The 22,000-nt window shown below is 44.3% G+C and overlaps 1 protein-coding gene across 2 annotated transcripts in view; it reads left to right on the top strand.

Moving 5' to 3' along the window:
- The window catches only part of DROSHA (drosha ribonuclease III), a 533,090-nt gene that overhangs the window by 150,281 nt on the left and 360,809 nt on the right, over positions 1-22,000 (top strand). For both annotated transcript variants that reach the window (XM_085607071.1, XM_085607072.1), the window contains exons 4-5: positions 1,037-1,271; positions 21,613-21,751. In XM_085607071.1, coding sequence (XP_085463197.1) covers positions 1,037-1,271; positions 21,613-21,751 — 374 coding nt within the window. The remainder of the gene's footprint in view (positions 1-1,036; positions 1,272-21,612; positions 21,752-22,000) is intronic.

Below are 22,000 nucleotides of genomic sequence, written 5' to 3' on the forward strand. Positions count from 1 at the left end.
TTTGTTTTGGAAATCCTTCATAAAAGAATAATTCAGGCATTACAGGGGTGGAACTCACCAAGTCTAATCTGATTGGAGAGGAGACTGGTAGGCTGCTTCTAATCTTGTATAACAAAAACTATTAAAAGATGGCCGCCTTTGTGGTTTGCATGACCACAACTGAATGAATTTTTATTTTATTTTAATAAAGTGTAGCTAAAACCATTAGAAAATGATGGGTTCATCCGCACACATGCAGCCTTCTTGTAATGGGTTTTGTTATACCTGAATTAAAAAAACATTCAAAGGGCATTTGGAAGGCATGTTGCTCGGTGGCTAGAGCCAGACACACGACTTTGTCATTAGCGGTTTTTTTGTGTGCATCTCCTTTCTACCCACCTCTTATTCTTTTCGTTGCTTGCTTGGGATGAAAGCAGCAAGAAATATCTGTGTATGTTTTTCTATACTACATCACGCATGTATTTAGTTTGAATGGTAGAAAAGTGATAACTTGACGTTTTGTGATGAAGTTACTGCTCCTGTTGGCTGAAGAAATACTTTCCTATCTCGGGGAGCCCTGAAACTTAAAGCCACATTGATTTAAGTTGTGTCTGGCAAACTGGCACAACCAATTGTTTGCCCATCATAACATATTCCACATAAAAGTATCAATACCATCAGCCTTCTCATTACCATTAACCTGCATATAATCATGGGGCTAATAAAGGTGAAATCTGTTTTTTATGTAAATGTTTAATTTGCACCCCCATGCTTACAAAATGCAAATATTTTTTGTAATAGTAAAAAAAAATACAATTAAATGTAAAATATTCTATTGCCAAATGCATTTCCTATATTGGTTTTGTCTCCTCTGCAAAAGTCATCAGTTTTGTAACAAAGTTTGAATACGAGGAAGTGGAATGCCATGGTGGAAAGATAGACTTGTTAAATATATATTCTTGTATATATCTAAAATTTGTAGCAGGAGGTAAGAGAAATGGTCCCTTTTTTAATCCTGTCAAGAAAATAAAAGTATTTCTTCTCTGTGCTGTTTCAGTCCAAGTGTGTCACCTGTGCATGTCAGAAAAAGAGCCCGATTGGAACAGGATGAGGCATCAAATAGACAGAGCTCGACGAAAGAAATTAGCTTGCCGGCCAAGGACACAGTGGTCCAGACCATCAGTGTAAAAATGGAGGTGGATGAGGAAGAGAATGAGGATCACCTTCGGCCTGTGTGGGTTCGGTGCACGGATTCACAGAATTACTATTCTAGTGACCCCATGGATCAAGTGGTATGTACTGAAGGAAGTCATGCGCTCTACTTTCTAAGGAAATCAACTTACCTACTGTAACTCTATGTGAAGAGATTTTTTTTCTCTTAAACCAAAACAATGTGTCATTAAACTAGTGGCTGTACCAACATCCTAAGTTGTTTATAAAAAGGATGAAAACACCTCGCCTCCAGTAACTAGCATGCTTCATAGGGGTTCACGCACTTTCAACTAAAGTTGAAAGGTGGCGCTCCGCCAGCTCTTTTCCTTGAGCTTGTAGGTTTTGCCTGCAATGTGTGCACCTCTCTGCTGTTGAAGACCTGTTGCAAACTATACAAGTATTTGCAGGGGGGTTTGCACCTTCCCACTGCTTTCCATTGCTCTGCTTTCTTGCAAATCCGATTTTCCTGCTTCTTATCCAGTTTCTTTCCTTCCACTTCTTGTTTGTCCCTGCTCTGGAACATAGCTTCTTTATCGTTCTTTTGATTGTATCACTTGTATCCTTCCACAGTTCCACATTGGGGAGCTTTGTTATTTTCCTTTTTTCTTTCAGCACTCCATGGGGAGTGCACGCGCTTTCTTCCCGGTGTGCTGCTTCCTCTCCTCACCACCCCGCCATCTACGTTGCTCCCCAGCTCCTTTTGTTTTTCTCGCCTACCCCTTCCTGCTCACTATTGTTTTTTTCCCAGTAAGGGCCCTTTGCAGTCTTGGTTTTACCTCCTTAGGCTCGTCCATTGCCCCCGGGCGCTCCTTCAATTGTACTTTTGTGCCTCTTGCAGCACCGAGTTTGCCTGTTTTGATTAATTCACACATCTCCTTGCACAGATCTGCATTCTTCATCTTGACGAAGTCCTGTTTAATGACTTGACCCCCACAGACCTCTCGCCAAATCCCCGCATGATCCCAAACACTGTAAATATAGCACTCACGCTGACAGGGACCCATGTTCCTAGCCAGTGTTTTAAATGTAAATACAAATGTGCAGGTACTTACTATATAGAGTATCTGCCTGCTCTGAGAAGTGCTGGTGCTCTCCCATTAAATGTATCGCAGCAGTGCTGAGAAGTGTAGGCACTCTCCCATTCAAATAAAAGCAGTGCAGCTTCTCAGTGCCGGACAGTACCTGCCCGTTTAAAGCACTGTTCCTAGCACTTAGCGCTCCATTTTCGTGCCTCGGTCAAAAGAAATAAACGTACAAATGTAACCAGGTAAACAACACGTTCAGATGTTCCCTTATCTGTCGAGAAAACAACCGAGGCGTTAAAAACAAGCGATTTTTCTTCCCCACAGAGTAGGCAAGCTGACATGAGGTATATATGGGTATAATTTCACTGGGTCTGACGTCAAGGAACCCACTGAACATGAACTTCAGCTTTCCTGTGGCTTCACAGCCTGCGCACCTTCTGTTTGTCATATAATTTGGTTGTATATGGATGCTAGTGTAACACTCTCTTATATAGGTGTTCATGTCCAGTTATTCAACGTAAAACTGTACTAACTAGTCCATTTGGGACTGTTATGGTGCTTGTGTTTCTACTGTATCTGTGTCTGTGCATGTGCATGCTACTCTTACGTTATAGCTGCTGCACTTTTCTTAAAGCACCCAAAGATAGAGGCGCTTTCAGAGTTTGTTCTGTATATATTTTACAAGCAAACAACTGCTTCTGAAGGGGTTATGCCCTTGTCTACTAAATTGCATAAGATTTTCAAGATGTAGAATGCTTTTGAAACACAAATAACTTTACTCTCTGCATTGAGTTGAGAGGTTTGGGCTTAACGGGCAGCTGTGCTGACTTTGGAGCTGGGTAACCAAGCTCGAGTCTCTGCGTCAGCTCAACATCCTATGAGTTCGAGGCATGTGGGCTGCACAATTCATATCTGTGCATAGATTGCCGCCTAGTGTTGGGTCCGGATGTTTGCACGTTGTTGTCCTGGAAGAGTCTTCGAAGTATCCTGAGATAGGTGACTCCTCCCCTGGACCGCAGTGCGCATGGGCATCCTCTCCATCCTCAGATTGTTTTTTTCCGCCATTGGGTTCGGATGTGCTTAACTTGACTCAAGTTAGGAAAATTTAGTTTCAGGCCAAAAGGCCTTTAGTTTTCGTCGGTACTGTTCCCGCTCGGTATCGACAGCTTACTTGCTAGTTTAGCAACCTTATCAACTTTTTTCGGATCCGTTTAATCCGACCATCGACCTTACATCGACGATGGAATCGAGGACACCATTCAAACGGTGTCCTGTTTGCCACGCCAAATATCCACATATCGACGTCCACCCGGTGTGCAACAAATGCCTCTCTCCGGATCACGACGAATCGAAATGTATAGCCTGTGCCCGGTTCCGATCCAAGAAGACTCTCCGGAATCGACGAGCAGCGAGATTAGAAGCGCAGCAATCGGCACCGGCCCCAACCAACATCTTCAGCACCGAGGACGAAGATGTTGAAAGCGTGGAAAACATAAACTCCAGCCCCGCTTCCGAACACGATTCCCGATCGGAAGACGCAGATGAAGAGCTTTTCCACAGGGAAGAAGCCGACGATGAGGTAGGGGACTACGATGAGGCCTTCGGGGCCGAAGAAGATAGCTCTGGTGAAGAGCAGGGCCTACCCGTCCAAACGGATGCTATTAAAGTGCGTCAGTCTACGGCTCCGGTCGAGGGATCGCCTTCGGGCCTTACCCGAGATCAATCCCGCAGTTCTTCGGCCCCGCCCTCTGGCCCGGCCTCGATTATCCAGCGAGAGCCATTATTACCGAAAAAGACTGGTTTCCCTTCAACGAAACCGAAACCAATCGTCGCACCGGTTCAACAGAAACCGAAAGTGTAACTGCCACTGGTCGGCTCGAAGACCTCCACTCCTTCGACGCCAGCCAAACCCATCGGCTCCGAACGCACCAAAAGGGATTTCGGCGCCGAACTCGCTGCTGCGGATGTCGGCACCGATCCAAAAAGGAAGGCCATCGGTACCACCAAAGCGCCTCGGCCCCCGGCACCGAAGCAATCAGCCCCGACCACCAAGGTTAAAATGGCCGCTCCATCAGAATCCACTTTGAAGGCAGCGACTACGGTCCAGTCATCGACGCCGTCGACCACTACTACCTCTCCTCGACTCGATGACCCTGTGGCTCCGAAGAAGTCCATGCCTACCTCTACAGAACCACTCGGCACCAAAGAACCTTCGGCGTTCTCGGTGCGACAAGTTGCAGCGTCCTTGCAACGTATCCGAGAACAGGCAGCCCTCCAGTCCACGTCTGGCTCTGAGCCGAAAAAGGCTCCAAAGGCACCTTCAGCACCAACCAACATCACTTTTGGTTTGCCGCCGTCCACAGCGCCAAAACTATTCGAAATCCGAACACGTGTCACCCAGACAAGGTCCCCATCCACTGGACACTCTCCTACTGGGCCTTCACCGTCCCAATTCATCGACGCCGACACCGGCAGGCTCATGCTCCGAAAACGGAAGGTCACTTCCGACCAGGCTTTGGACTCTTACAGAATCCCTCTAAAGCAAAAACTGCCAGCAGAATCGGAACCAGTCCTATATGAATGCCTCCACACCTCCTATCCAGATCCTCAGTCCTTTTCTCCGACGCCCTCCGACACGGACGCAATGGAGGATTACATGGGTGATAACGCCACCTACCCCAGGGATATAGATCCTGAGGAGCAGCAGGACCCAGATCAAGCTTGGGATGACCCTGCAGACCCAGGTGCCACTACAGATACCCAGGACATGCAGCTTTATGGCGCCAAAACATCTCCCACAGAGGACACTGCTGCCTTCAATGCCCTCATTGAACGTGCCGCAGCCAATCATGGAGTGCAACTCCATTCGGACACAATTGAGGATGATTTCTTAGTGGACACTTTCGCCTCCTCAGAGAGGACTGTCAAGACTCTGCCCATGTTAAAAGGTGTCCTCAAGCCAGCAAAGGACATTTTCAAGGAAACAACCAGGGCACGGGTGATAAACCCCAGGATCGAGAAAAAATACAAGCCTGCGCCCGGGGACCCTATGTACATTAGAGGCCAGTTACCTCTGGACTCCATCGTGGTTGCTAACGCTCGCAAACGAGCGCACTCGCAGACAACTGGTGATGCTCCTCCCCCGGACAAGGAGTCCAAGGTGCTGGAGACCTCCGGCAAAAGGATTGCAGCCCAGGCAGCAAACATCTGGCGCATTGCCAATACACAGGCGCTCCTGGCTTGCTACGATCGCTCACACTATGACACGTTGGAGTCACTACTCTAACATTTACCAGACGAGTACAAAGAGGCAGCGGAGCTCCTCATCAGGGAGGGACAACTTCTCACAAACGCATCCATTAAGTGTGCACTGGATGCCGCCGACACAGCTGCGAGGGCAATAAACACCAGCGTCATGCTACGACGACAAGCTTGGTTAAGAATCTCCGGATTCAAACCTGAGGTTCAAAATAACATCCTGAATCAGCCAGTCAACCCCGACTACTTATTCGGCCCAGAGGTGGACACCACCTTAGAAAAAATAAAGAAGGACACTGACACTGCAAAGTCAATGGGGGCCCTGCAAACGCAGACATTTCGTAGTGGCTCCTTTTGTCGCCCCGGAAATAGGGGAGCGGCTAGAGGACAGGGATCACAGCAAACATACAATAAAGGGGGCACACACAGTGCCTATGATAAAAACACCAGAGGTGGATATCGTGGCTCCAGCACCAAGGGCAGAGGACGCGGTTACGGCAACACCAGGTCCTCACCCAAGAACAAACCGTGACGCCCTCACCCTTCCCCCCCGACCACATAACACCTGTCGGGGGGAGACTCCAGCGGTTCCTGTCCACGTGGAATACCATCACCACGGACAGGTGGGTCAGGGATGTTATCCAACACGGTTACTGTCTCGAATTAACCTCCACTCCACCCACAATACCACCAAAGCACCGTCCTATGTCCTCAGAGCACTTAGCATTATTGCAGCAGGAAGTGCTAAGTATGCTGCAAAAAGGTGCAATAGAGGTTGTGCCCGTCCACCAGCAAGGGACAGGGGTGTACTCTCTGTACTTCTTAATACCAAAGAAGGACGGGTCACTCAGACCTATACTAGACCTGAGACCCCTCAACCACTACATTCTCTCAGAGCATTTCCATATGCTCTCCCTACAGCAGGTTCTCCCGCTGCTCAGACAGGGAGACTTCCTAGCCACTCTAGACCTCAAAGATGCGTACTTCCACATCCCCATACACCCATCACACAGGAAATATCTCCGGTTCACTATTCAGGGGCAGCACTACCAATTCAAAGTCCTCCCCTTCGGTGTGACAACAGCACCCAGAGTTTTCTCCAAGTGCCTAGCTACAGTGGCTGCACATCTACGGAGACACCACATTCATGTCTACCCTTACCTGGACGACTGGCTTGTTCAGGCAAAGTCAGCCCAGCAAGGTGCCAACCACATGTCCCGCACCATTCACCTTCTTCACAGCCTGGGATTCTCACTAAATTACCCAAAATCACATCTCCAACCCGCACACGTACAACAGTACCTAGGTGCGACCATAGACACTCTGGCAGCCACAGCTCAGCCAAATTTAGTGAGGATCAACAGCATGCAGATGCTGCTTTCAAAGTTCAAACCTCAACACTCCCTTCCTGCGCGGGTGTTCATGCAGTTGATAGGCATGATGGCCTCCTGCATTTTCATAGTCCCACACGCGAGACTACATATGCGCCCGCTTCAGGAGTGCTTAGCACGTCAATGGAATCAGGCTCAAGGGCAATTAAAAGACCTAGTGTTGGTGAGCGGTCGGGCATACAACTCTCTGCATTGGTGGAATCCACAAAACCTTTGCAAGGGCCGACCGTTCCAAGAACCTGTTCCACAAATAATACTGACAGCGGACGCGTCTCTCCAGGGATGGGGAACTCATGTACTCAATTACACAGTGCAGGGACTATGGACAAAACAACAAAAGAAGATGCACATCAACCTTCTAGAACTGATGGCAATCTTCCTGGCAATGAAAGCCTTCAAGGTACACTTGTGCAACAAAGTCGTGTTGATCCGGACGGACAACATGACTGCCATGTACTACATACAGAAGCAGGGAGGAACACACTCTCCACAGTTGTCTCATCTGGCTCAGAGCATGTGGAAGTGGGCCATTCAGAGGAACATATTCCTCATGGCGGAACACCTCCCCGGCAAGGACAACCAGATGGCGGATCTGCTCAGCAGACACAGCCACCAGATGCACGAGTGGGAGCTACATCCGTCAGTACTCCAACCGTACTTCCAACAGTGGGGTCATCCAGAGATAGACCTGTTCGCCACACACGAAAACGCAAAATGCCAAAGCTTTGCCGCCAGGTTCCCACATCCACAGTCGCAGGGCAATGCGATATGGATGAACTGGTCCGGCAGATTTGCGTACGCTTTTCCCCCAGCGCCATTGATACCGCTGGTGGCACGCAAACTGCGACAGCACTCACTGACGCTCATCCTAGTTTCTCCCACATGGGCGCGCCAGCCATGGTACACCACCTTTCTAGAACTTTCCGTGGTGCCGCATCAAAGGCTGCGGATCAAACCTGCACTCCTAACGCAGAACCATGGCGAAATTCAGCACCCAGATCCGCAACAGCTGAACCTGGCAATCTGGCTCCTGAAGTCTTAGAGTTTGGCTACCTAAACCTGCCACCTGACTGTATGGAGATCATTAAGGAGGCCAGGAGACCCACTACCAGAGCCTGCTATGCAGCTAAATGGAAAAGGTTTGTCATCTACTGCAACAACAATGACATTAACCCGCTAGACGCATCCATCCAAAATATAATCTGTTACCTCCTACACCTATACCGATGCAATCTGGCATACACCTCAATACGTATCCATTTGACCGCAATAGCAGCCTATCTCCAGAACAGGCAGCACCTGTCCTTGTTCAGAGTGCCTGCCATCAAAGCTTTCTTGGAGGGACTTAAACGAGTAATTCCCCCAAGACACCCACCAGCACCGGTGTGGAACCTCAACCTGGTCCTCACCCGACTAATGGGTCCACCCTTCGAACCTCTCCACTCATGTGAGATTCAATTCCTCACCTGGAAAGTAGCTTTCCTAGTGGCAATCACTTCGTTGAGAAGAGTTAGTGAACTCCAAGCACTAACCATTCAAGAGCCATTCATACAGGTTCACGCAAACAGGGTCGTACTTCGTACCAACCCCAAATTCATGCCTAAAGTAATATCACAGTTCCACATGAATCAAGCTATAGAACTGCCTGTTTTCTTCCAAAATCCACAAAACGTAGCAGAGAGAATGCTCCATACACTAGATGTAAAAAGAGCCCTCATGTACTACATAGACAGAACTAAAGTCTTTAGGAAGACAAAACAACTTTTCGTTGCCTTTTCCCCACAACACAAGGGCAACGCCATTTCCAAAGCAGGTATAGCCAGATGGATTGTTAAATGTATTCAAATTTGCTATCAAAAGTCTAAACGCACATTAACGATTCCCCCACGAGCCCATTCAACACGTAAGTTAGGGGCGTCCATGGCTTTCCTGGGAAACATTCCTTTACAGGAAATATGTAGAGCAGCCACATGGTCCACTATACATACATTTACCAAACACTACTGTGTAGATGTACATTCAAAACAGCAGGCAGCTGTAGGACAGGCTGTTCTCAGAACTCTTTTTCAGACCGCTGCAGCTGACACTGGTGGCCGGCGCTAATAGGAGGTACTGCTATTTATTCTATGCACAGATATGAATTCAGCAGCCCACATGCCTCGAACTGAATATGCTACTTACCAGTATGCATCTGTTCTTGGCATGTAGGGCTGCTGACATTCATATCGCCCACCCTCCTTCCCGGCGCCTGTAGCAGCTGCAGCTCTCAGAATTACTGTATAGCATGGCCATCACTTTCTGTATCTACTCCATCACTGCCACAATGGCGAAAAACAATCTGAGGATGGAGAGGATGCCCATGCGCACTGTGGTCCAGGGGAGGAGTCACCTATCTCAGGATACTTCGAAGACTCTTCCAGGACAACAACGTGCAAACATCCGGACCCAACACTAGGCGGCGATCTATGCACAGATATGAATGTCAGCAGCCCTACATGCCAAGAACAGATGCATACTGGTAAGTAGCATATTCATTCTGGTCAAATCACTTTACTCTCCCTGTGCCTATAAGCAAAACACGAATGAATCCTTGTGTAATTAAACTTTGCTCACCTAAAGTGCTCCAATGCCTTCGGGTCGAGTTCGCGCTTCAAAAAACTGCTCACGATTTTTTCCTAATGACTATTGACATTTTGCATCTAGGCTTTAGTATGACGAACTTCATTGAAGTCTCTCCTGCTGTAAAATCACCAATAAACAACAGAATGCCAATACTGATACACAATTTCACCTCTCAACGGCCACACATTGAAATGAAACAATGTAGCCACGAAACGTCTGTTTTCATATGAATTAATCAGAATTCATTCATAAACATCACATGTATGAATTCCAAGGACACAAATCACATTAAAACGTTTTTTCACACCACAAAAATCTCCATTAGAGCATTCATCAACCCACCGTCACATCACTTTCACACCCATTCCATCCAACCTTTTCTAGCATACTTTCACAAACATCCACTACTTGCACTCCCCACACATTCCAGCAGCCCTACACCCTGCCCTCTTTACACAATAACAAAACAATACCCAATCAAAAATACAATTAAACTATAGGCCAAAAAAGAAAAAGTTTAAAGAACTCCCATACATTTTTCAATTCTTTTCATATTAAATACACTCAATTGGCCACACGAAGGTCGACGCATTTCAAACCCCCCAAATCTGGGGTCCTCCTCAGGACCAGAAAACTCAATCAAATGGCTAGATCAGCCGATCTAAGCTTGAAAACAAACCAAACTTTGTATTAATCACGGCGGTCGGTGGTAAACCTCAAGTCGTTCTTACCGATACGTTGTGTAAATGGTTTTCAACTGGGAATCCTTTGCACCAAACTCTCCGGTGATCCGCGGAGAGATTCAGGGCGGATTGACTCGCGTTTAAGGAAACCGGACGCGAGCCACACCCAACTCTAAAAAAACGAACTTGGGCGTTTATGGACGTTTTCAACTGAAAAGGATTCCCATGTGATGTTTATGAATAAATTCTGATTAATTCATATGAAAACAGAGGTTTCGTGGCTATATTGTTTAATTTCAATGTGTGGCCGTTGAGAGGTGAAATTGTATATCAGTATTGGCATTATGTTTATTGGTGAATTGGGGCACAGCCTTACTGATTGGAGTCCAAACCCTTTGTTTTTTGGTAAAACCACCAAAGCATAGAAAGGAGGATGGTGTTGAGGAACGCGGAGGCCAGAGGAGAATCCTAGTAGTAGGGTAAGATTATAATTAATAAGCAAGGAAAGCTCCTCCCCCACGCACTCTTATAACTAACTTCTCCATATATAATCTTTCCTCTGTTTTGTTCCGCATTTTACCAAGTAAAGGTTTGTGATATGGTCAATCGTAATACAAATGTAGTGCCTCTTAAATCTGATCTTTCCATTAGAGGTAATATATTAACAGACCGACAGTGAGGGCACTCTTACTTTAATATTTTGCGAATGTTATGATTAATAATGTGCACTGCCCCCTGGAAAAACACAATTGGCATGATTATGTAACAGTTATCACAACCGAAATGAACATTTTCAGATTGGGGCTTTCTTTATAATTTTGGGAAACAGATGTTAGTTGAGATAAAATCAGAATTACCAAGCACTTGAGAAACGAGACGTCTAATGGCACAGAAGAAAAAGTCCGTGTTCAATTATAAAATAAAATCAAAACCGCAACTTGCAAGGGAGTACCTTGGTCGGGTTTATAAACGGAAGTCTTATCTGATGTGAAGTGTGGCCACATTAAAACAAACGCTGGCAATCCCAATAGTTTTTGCCTATGCAAGACCTTTTGTCGTTGTCAATGTGTGTTTTTTAGGCATGTTGCAGAGCAGCACGGGCTACTGTGCAACATGGCTTTAAGTAAATCAAAAACCAAGCACTATGGCGTGGCCTGTTTTAACCGCATCATAGCGCTTTTTGTTTACAGCCTGCGGTGCTCTGCAGCATGTCGAAACAAGCATTTGCAATGTACTAGGCCTTGCATTACTGAAAGTTCGTGCTATTGGCGTTGCTAATAAACTTTCAGTAAATCAATCGCAGCATTTGCGCGTTAGCGAGCATCAAGTTCAACTGCCTCGAAAAACACGCATGACTTTTAAAACACCAGGTTTACGAAGGTTCCTTCCTATATTTACTCAATAGTAATAAAGGTTATAGTGTTCACTAGGCAACTGTATACCCAAACATAAAAACAAACGGAAAGACTCAAGCAGCAGAACAACTATACCAGTAGTGGCTGCTACCCGAACGGCCGTTGTGGGTGGGGGGGGGGATTTAAAAAAAACAACTCCTGGTTGTGACCGGCCACCTTCTTTCCTCCGCCCTCACTGTCCTCTTCCTGGCTTGTGTGAAAGCTAGAAACACCCCTGCTCCCCTTGGATAATCACAACGCTGAAATGCAGCGTTGTGATTGGTCTGAGTGCCGTGGTTCAGCACTCAGAGAGCGAATGGGACCTTGGGCATGTTCTCTGCAGCCTGGGTGGAGAACATGCAAAGTGCGCATGCCATTTTGGCTGGCCCAAGATGACTGGCCAAAACCAAGAAGTGCCTACCACTCCTCCCCCAACCTCTAAACAGACCAGCCCGCCCCCCAAACAACCGAGCCGGCATATTTAAATAAAATGATAACATTGTATTTTTCCGTTTCTAATTGCTCACTCAGTGAGCTCTGGGGCAACGATCCTCCGCTGTAGCGGAGGAGCTGCCACTGAACTATATAGCTGAAATGATGGCTTCTTATGGTACAGTTGGCAAGAGTGCCTCAGCGGCATATGTGCGATCAATTAGGGTCACATTAAGATGTTAGTGCAAGAGAGAAAGAAGCAAGGCAGTAATCAACAAAATAGAAAACTAGCCATGGCAAGAACTGTATAAAACCCAACAATTAAAAAAAAAAATGCAATATACTGTGTATTAAGTATTTCTTGGAGACGCTCATTCACTCCTAACACACTTGTTCCTCAGTCGTATGCAGACCATAAAACCACTTATCCCTGACACTGTGAAGCCGGTTCCTATAATGAACCGAGACGCCCATGAACACAGAATGGGTTAAATATTAGCATAACGTGTATTTGTAAAGAGCATGTTCACCTGAGGTTATCTTGGTACTGAATAACAGATGTCGATTGTTACCCAACTCAATGGTACTGGTATTAGAAATTACAAAAATTCCAAAATAAGAAAAATAAATATGTATTTTTTTTTTTATAAGTGCAACAAAAGTTAACAAATTCTCAGCAAAATATTTTAGTCAACCCAAAACCCCTAATAGGAAGAAAGGAGGGTGTAAAATAAATTGTAAGTCCATCATTAACGGATACATCAAAAGGATGCTTGTTTTTTCATCAGTCTGCATAAGCTATTAAAATCACACATCGAGGCAATACTCGGAATAGCATATACTGTTTACCCATTAAATATACACATAAAGGCACCTACCGCCTTTCCACATAGCACATGACCGTATCACAGCATTAAAATTAATAACACCCACAACATAACACGAACCCAGTCCCTTTAGAATTTAAGCGACAGTATCTTACAAACAAATTAAATCATGGCCTAGAAACAAAATGAGATGGGGTGGGGCCCACACGCAGGTACTTCACAAGAATCAAGCGACTCAAATTCAGACATTGAGGGTTGAGGAAGGAGTGGGGGTGTGGAGGGTATTTGCTTTGGCACAAATAAAAATGCAATAGAAATAATAAACACATAAGAAAACCCACAATTTTAGGCACGTGGCTGGCGTTTATAGCACCAAGAGTTCAAGCAACTGGCAAATGCTGAACTAAGCAAACTGAAACCTGAAATAACAGAATGCATACAGCAATATTTCTCAGATTACTATGCTCAAGCTGTTAATGTCCGCTAGCAGCACTGCTAGAGATTGCAGTGAAACAAAAAGCAGCTTTGGTTTGTGTTGCTATTGCTAGAATCTGTTTACATTGCTGACCTCACGAAGGTTTAATTTACGTTTGAAGTTCAAGGCTGTGGCTTATAGCCAACTGTAAGCAAAACACATCATTTAAAGTGGACACACCATCAATCTGCCTTTCGCTCCCAGAATATGCATCAGAATAGTTGACAATGCTGAAAGAGCATCACAGTTTTTTGTTACCAACAGCAGTAAGTAACAAACACCAATCTAACTCAGTGGCTGGTGAAGGAATAAAAAATAAAGCAAGGAAAATGGGAAAAGAGCCAAGCTACATTCACAAGGAAATACACAGCACAATAGCGCGATTCATATTCTGCGATTTGCACGCGTCCAAGGGTTTGCAAGCATGAAAAATATATCCAGTGGTTGGGATCTGGTAAAATAAATAGAGGGCTGGCAGCCCTGACAGAGCAAAGTAAACCCACACAAGGATACAAACGAGAAAATAAATCTGTGTCTTCCTTACCTTCTGTCAACCAAGTCTCCTTGAAACTGGCTTAATTCATGAGAGATCTGGGGAAAGGAGAAATGTGCACTCAACATAAAGGTATTTCAAGCATTTGCAATGTAATAGCTCTCGCATTACTGAAAGTTTGAGTGATTGGCGTTGCTAATAATAATGCAACGCCAATAACTCAAGGTTTCTGTAATGCGCGAGCTATTGTATTGTAAATCACTTGTGCTTTAGATTTAAACATCTTAAGCTAAAGCATGGGTGCCTCAATTGCTTCAAAACTAAAGAAATAGACAAAAAAACAATTCTCCTATTTCTTTATTTTTTAAGAAAATGCGGCACCCGACCTTTAGCTAGAGATGTTTAAAGCTAGAGCTCGGGCACCACGATTGTATCAAAAGTAAACAAATAGAAAAAAATGCCGTCTGGACACAATTTTTTCCTGTTTATATACTTTCGTTACAGCGCTTTAGCTTTAAACATCTTAAGCCAAAGCGTGGTGCTGCGAACGCTTCAAAAGTAAAGAAATACGAAATAAATGGCTTGGACACTTTTTCTTTTCTTTACTTTTGAAGCAATAGCTGCACCCACGCTTTAGCTGAAGATGTTTAAAGCTAAAGCAGTGTGTGCCGCCATTGTAAAAAAATTGAAGAAACTGGGGAAAAAAAGGCATGCGGCCGCGTTTAGCGATCGCAACCAACAAAAGAAAGGCGCGGTCACCATTATTCCAGCTGAGACCTGCAGCTCTGGATATATATATATATTTATTTCTGTGCACTATACATATTGCGATGCACTCTTGGTTTCTATTGGCTTTTTGAAGTCACGTCATTCATTTTAGGCTAATATAGAGTGTCCCTAGGTGCTCAGTCTCTAATTAGTTTGACATATACGTGACTACATTGGGCTCATATGATGGGTTATCGTTAACCACAATATGGGCGTTTCCGCATCTGAACATCATCTTGTATTTTAATTAGCACTGGATGGAAGAGACATCAAAATAACACTTTCTCACTGTATATAAGCACTAAGCACTCGCGCCTCTTCGCACTGTTTCATTCCACAATCGCACATCACTCACACTTTTATCTCCGTATACTCTAGTGGCGCACGTTCCTGCATTGATGCAGCAATATTGCTATAATATTGTAGTAAGGTTACATTGTGGTCTTCTATGTTCCATTCTTTGCTGCCTGACCCCACAGTCACTGTATTTAGACACTTATTTACCCATTTTTCCTTCTTTTAACCTTTAGCTATACATATTTAATAAATATTTATTCTACAGAAAGACACATATGTCATCAGTGATGTAATTTCTGACGTCATCAGCACTGGATTGCGGTCGCGGGAGTTATAGTTCCCTTTACTAACTATAACGGGGGAATTTCATTGGTTTTTTACGAGTGAAATGTCCAGCTAACTATAACATGTGTGAAACCTATGGTTTTTTAAGTGAATTTGCAAGGTTTTTTAAATGCTAATTCCTAACTATAACGTGTGTGAAACCTATGGTTTTTTCAGTGAATTTGTACGGTTTTTTAAATGCTAAGTTATGTATTTATTATTTTGTTTTTTTAAGGTTTTTCACCGTGCGCCTATAGATATATATATGCTTTTAAATGCTATTTTCTCGGGAAATACTGAACAGATTTACACCAGACCTGCAAAAAGCACATCCCTGACCCGAGGACTACCTCTCTGCCAAATTTCAAGTAATTCTGTTCAGCCGTTCGGGCTGTAGCTTGGACTAAAGGTCCCTATGGAAAAGTGCATGGGGAAAATGCGTTTTGGGACCCCCCTTTTTCTCAGCCCCCGCTTGACGAATTCCCCAGAGACTTTCAGGGAAGGAGCGGAGCGCCCCACCTATTTTGAAAATTTCGCGAGGATTCGTCAATCGACGCAAAAGTTATTCCAAATAGAATATTGCGGATTTCCTATGGAAACACGATCCTAAATATAACTATCTACTGGCGACCGCCAGTAGGTAATATATATATATATATATGACCACTTTAGTGTAAAGCAATCGGAGGACACAGCGGAGAACAACAGTAAGTCCAATTTATTAAAACAGCTTTGGCAGACGCGTTTCGGCAATTTGTGCCTTTTTCATATGCCGTTGATGCCGGTAAACTGCCCCAACCAACCTTTTTGAAAGTCCCACAGCACTCCCATTGGTGGGAGTCCAGCTGGCCGAATTCGTTGTAATGAGAGAGACTGTCGTTTCTGGATGGCGGACTACAGATCCCAGCAGGCACCACTACAGGGTAAGTTTCTCCAACGGGCCCCTCATGGTTGTTTAATATGCGCTGGTAATGCGAGCAAAAAGGCTGTAGTGTATGATTAAATATTTATTTATTCTAAAATGCGTTGCAGGAGAGTGTGTCCGGCCTGCAGCAGCAGAAAGCCCTTTAAGAAAACAGTGCTCCGAGGCTGTATTTCAAACATACAGAGTAAGACATGTAGCAGGGGGTGTCCTCATGGGAGGTTAGAAGAAGAAAATGTGGTTCTACGGAGGGACTACTAAGAATATTGACCAATGAAAATCTACCATTTACAAAGAACAGGGATTGGAGACAAAAAGATGGGCGAAAAGTGGGCGGAGCTTCATGGCCATATCCTGACTACAGCATGTCTCGAAGAGCAAGTGCTGCCTTGGCGAGACCTAAAAAAATAATTGACAGTGCCAATAGGTCTCGCATAGACAAAACCTATTGGCTATGCCAGTGTTTGTTAGTCAATGGCTTTTGTTTCTCTTGAGTATTTTTGCATTATCAAATGTGTTCTAGATTTACATGTTTTGCACAATTCTGCCATCTAGTGATTGGGTCGGAAAGTGCTCATATATAAAACTTCTTTCTCTCCAAGTGGTTGTCGCATTAGCGTAGCCAGTATATGATGTTGAAGTAAAGCTCCGAATGCCACCTCTGTGTCCACCATTGGGTATGGAGGTGCCTGTAGAGAGCTCCTGAAGAAAGTATTCTAAGTCTGTATCAGAAGACCCCAAGAGAATATTCAAAGCAGTCGAAAAAGTAGCAAGTATTGATGCTGGATAGAGATTTTCAGAGATATTCTCGGCTGGATTTTAGGTAGTACGAGAATGGTAGGACAACCCGAGTGTCTAAGATTCATAAACTTCATTTTGGATATGAGCAAGATCTTTAAATGTTATCCAAATTGCCTTACGAAGTACGTTCTGACCATAATTTGACGGATTGCTTTGCCTGCTTGTTACTTGAACCCAAAATCTTGGTTCATAGAGACCAGTGATTGAGAATTCATTGGGTGGCTGTGCATATGGCTGGGCTCTCTGAACTGGAGAAACAGAAAAGAGTTGCTCCGTAAGTGGAGGAGATGGGTTTCTCTGATAATGAGATTGAAGCAGTGGAGGCTCATGGAGACCCGCTAGACTCAGACCTCAATGAACTTAGCCCAGAGGTCAGGGTCCTTAATGAAAATGTGGACCGTAAGGTTACAGTGCTCCATGTTAAAAAGCCATCTGAGCCATGGAGGGAAAAGGCATCCAGTCTACTGCCCAAGACTCCAAAACCTTCAAGTGAGAGCCTTGAGTCACTCAAATGTAAGCCATCTGTGCTGATAAAATGCAGTTGAAGGAGCTAAACAGTCTTCTTAATGTATCAGGCAAAATGGCAAAGTCCTCAGTATGGGTTTGCTGAAAAGCCTCACATTATCTTTGAGGACGCTCCAGCTCGAAGAGAGAAGGAGGGACAGGTAACCTTGATGGAGAAATCCCACAAGGAAAAAAAAACCAGAAGGAAACAAAAACGGCCCCTGAAACTGCCGACGTCGAGAAGAAGGATAGGTCACTGAAATGGAAGATGGAGCTTCTCAGTAAGAAAGAGTGCTTTTGTGGAATAATGTCTTTACATAAATTATCTGAGAGATAATGCCCCTTGTTGCCTGCTCACACCCTTTATTTTAAATGAATTTTATTGCTGGTTTGTTAGACTGCTTTATAGGAAAATCACCCATTTACTCCTATGTCTACGTGCAGTATATCCTTAGACTTTGTAGCTATATAAACACTCTCCATGGCCCTGACCCTCTGGGCTTGCCCCCTTCTCCTATCTTTCATTAAAAACTCAAGAATAGTCATACAGAGGAAGAAGTCTTTGACAGCTCACCAAGCCTGTGGTTGCTATGGTCTGCCCTTTATTACCTAAAAGGATCACTAATACTCTAAGAAAGTGGATTATTACTCAAGGAATAAATACAACTCTTGTCAGGGTGAACCACTAAAGTCACTAAATAAACCTGAGCTCAACCTCCTGCTAGTAATGGCACAGAGCAGACCGGCTTTACTTCGAAGCAACATGTAATTGATACAGTAGAAAAACAGTAAAAAGCTGAAATCCAAAACAATATAAACCTCCAACAGAATTAGGAAAAGTAGAGTAAAATGTAATAAACAAAATGACACCAAAATAACAAAAATATCTGGAGACTTGAATTTTTAAAGTTCTAATTAGGATTAGTGGCAATGATAGGCAATGGGAGACCAGAACCTAGGAGTAACTTAACACTGACCGCAATGCAGTGCAGATCATTTACACCAACCAGGTTTATCCTGGTTAAAGATTTTGCCTTTTGATTCAAGTCCTTAAGGTCTCTTTCCATCACAAGAGTACAGACTTATGACCCTTGGAGTCCATTTCTTTCTCCTGGGTACAAGAGAGAGGAGGCCCAGTCCTTCAGGGCTATTCTTGGGTCCCAGGCAGCTAGGTTCAGTCCTCTTCTGATGTTACTCAGGTCAAGTAGTGTTCTGAAGTGAGTTCCTGGAGGTGACACATGTATGCCTGCCATGAGCTAGTGGGTGGGAATAACTCCAGGGCATGCCCTAACCAATAGGGTAACAGTTCCCGGGACCAACCCTGCCCACTTTGAGCATTTTCAAAGTGGTGGAAGTCTGCAGCCAGACTAAACGTGGGTTCTCAGGGCTAGGGGTGTGTTTGGAGAGTGTACTATTGTAATCCTAGTATCCTCCCACATCTAAACCTAAAATCCAGTTTGGGGCTGTCACTGAACGCCCAGTAAACACAGAAACAGAAGTCTGGTAGAAGAAAACTGGGTTTCCAGCTACCAGGCAGGAGATGCACAAAAACGTTTTTGCATCCTGTTTTCCTTCCTTTCAAGTGTGACCCCCAGTGTTGCATGTAAAAAATCCTGAGACAAAAGTCTAGTGGGACCAAGCAGGTTCTTCAGTTACCAGATAGTGGATACACAAGATTTGCTTTGGCATTGTATTTGCTTTCCTTTTAAGTGCACACCCATTTGTCTATTTAAAACCCAGCAGACCTATTGAGGAGAATTTGATACACCAGCAGGATTTGACACTATAATGTCAAAAAGGACACTCACAGTCGAACCCTGCATATTTTGTCAGGTTCAGAGGAGTCATTTCGGCCCATTCAGGTCAGCCTGTTTGCTCCTGGAAAAGACATCTTGCTTTTTATCACGCCTATTCAAATGCCAATTAGTGTCTGGCAGAAGTGGGAGAGCAAATACAAAGTTAGCTTTCAGGAACTTCAGGCAGGGAAAAGGTAGCTACCTAAAAGTTATTTTTTCTTAAGATTTATCTATTGAATTTGATTAGTTTGGTCCTGATGAGACCCCGTTATTGCCCTTGGGGTCGAAACGCCGTCGACACGTATTACAAACGAACCACTCTTTCAGCCTTTTTGATTGTACTAGAGGACTGTAACTCATCAAGCATACTTACCTGTGGTCGTTGTGTATAACTTGAAACCTTCCTTTGTATACATCACCAACTGTCACATCCCTTTATAGGTTCTAGGTTCACTTGGGACAGAGAGCACACCGTCTGTTTGATTGATTGATGTAAAGAGTAAAGGCTTAGTAAAAGTACTTTTGGAAACTTTTGGTGTATATGATTTTGACTCTTTCTCTGAAATTCCATCCCCACGACTATATGCCATTGAGAGTTACAATTACTATAATATTATACACATAGTCCACAGGCACCACTGTTCCCTGTTGCATAGCAGTTACCCTGGTTCCGTGTGAGTAGTGTCTCCCTTGTCCTTGATACAGACAGAGAATTGATGGCCTGTCATTTATGCAACTGCCTGTCATCGAAACCCATTCAGCACACCTTAAACATGTCAGAGTTGCCAATGCATGCACGGTAAAGAATTGCTGTCGACTTATTCAGTCCTCTTGACAATGGACATCACCTGATGGTGATCGTTGATGAATGCTCGCTCATCTATCACTCTAGAAAGTCATTGAGAGATTAGATAGCATCTTCACGACATGTAGTGTTCCTACAATCTTAAAGTCTGACAACGGGCCCACCTTTCAAGAGTCGAGAATCAGAGACTTTCTCAGCCACCTTAAGGTGAAGCATCAGAAGAGCACACCTCATTGGCCACAGGCCAATGTCCTTGTTGAACGTTTCATGAGTACTCTTAAGGAAGCTGTGCAGCATGCTGTACTAGAAAAAGCTCGACCTTATAACCATTTTAAATTCGACTCTTTGAGCTAAGCGTTCAACCCGTCACTCGACCACAGGTGAAAGCCGTGCAACCTTGATGTCCTGATGTTCAGGAAAGCCATGACGACCAAGTTACCTCAATGGACCAACAGAAGATAAAATACTGAGGAAGAAACCTGCACGAAAGACTTCGATTTGTAAAAGGGAAATGAAGGCCTATGCAGAGAAGGGTCGACATGCAAAAGAGGTTACGTTCACTAGAGGAGATCGGATGCTTGTTTGTCAGCAAAGAAAACGAAAGTCTGATGCTCCTTTTGATGCTGAACCATTTCATGTTGTAACCAGAGAAGGATACATGGTGTCTGCCCAATGTCCTGGGCAGTCCGTTACGCAAGATTCCTCCCGTTTCCGACATGTGGCTCATCGCTTGTCAGGCACTGATGTCAATGTAGAGACTGGGTCTGAGAGGACAAGTGAAGACCCTCTGACTGCTGCTGTTCCTACATCACCAGCGCCGGTCATGGACATTACTACTGCCTGTCTCCAGTTTCCGAAGACACTGTCATGATTTGTGATCAAAGCATCACAAAGACTCATTGAAGAGCTATGCTTGTGTGTACATATATTTGTAAAAGAAAAGTACTTTTTAACAGATAGGGAGATGTAGTGTTGTGTGAGTTTATGACTGAACCCTTGTAGATCAGAGTGTAGTGAAGTGAATGCAGGTTTAAAATGTTGAGTTTGCCTTCACACGCAGAAAAATAAAGACGTGTTATTCTAAGCTTCATGTGTGGCGTAGTCTTTGGCAAGTACTCGGACTGGGGAAGATGCTACAAGTACCATGCAGGTTTGGTGCTATAGTAAGGCCACAATGCACAGCTGCCTTGCAGCACCAGTTCATATAGCCACAAGTGGGCAACCTGTTGCATTGACTAGCAATAGGGCATTGTTGCTGTTCAAAAAGGAGCGTCTGAATGGCAAAATGTCTCAGGGCTCTCCAAATGCATGCACTAAAGCTGGCTTTTCACAAGCCTCCTTCACAGACATGCCTTGTTTATTTTGTGATAAATTCCATTAAAATGCATTTTATAAGAAAGTGACTAAAATGCAAAACAGTTTACCGTTGCATTAATAAAATAACATAAAGCGGCCCAGCTGCAGGACTTTGCATTGATGTAAAAGCAGTAAATCAAATTACTAAAATAAAATATAAAATGTTGTAGGTAAAGCATAGTCCTAGGAACTGAGTCCTAGACCCTGTGCAGCTGTTACACGAACATGTGCTTTCACTCTATCCACAGCTCGAGTCTACTGTTGTTGGAACAAGTAAGCTGAGAGATTTATATGAACGTTTTGACAAAGAATTATTACAGAGGCAAGAACAGGCCAAAGCAGGCATGCCAAAATGGGAACCACCAAAGCCAGTTGATGAAGTAGTAGGTGAGTATCACTATCGTCTTGGTTTAAAGACGTTTGTTTATGCTCTAAAAAGAGGGCTCTCACTGTAGGGGTTGTGGTAACAAAATGGCTTCCCCTTTCTGCTTTAGTGATGCCTAGATGCCCTTGAAATTGTCTCTTACAATGAAACATGTGAAACTTCTATATCCAGATCTCCAAGTGATTTTTCTATTAGGAAGATGAATTAGAGGGCTTGGCCCTCCTGGTCTTGAAGGCCCACACCCTCTTTTC

This window comes from Triturus cristatus, chromosome 5_2, assembly GCF_964204655.1.
Source record: "Triturus cristatus chromosome 5_2, aTriCri1.1, whole genome shotgun sequence".
NCBI classification, from domain to species: Eukaryota; Metazoa; Chordata; class Amphibia; order Caudata; family Salamandridae; genus Triturus; species Triturus cristatus.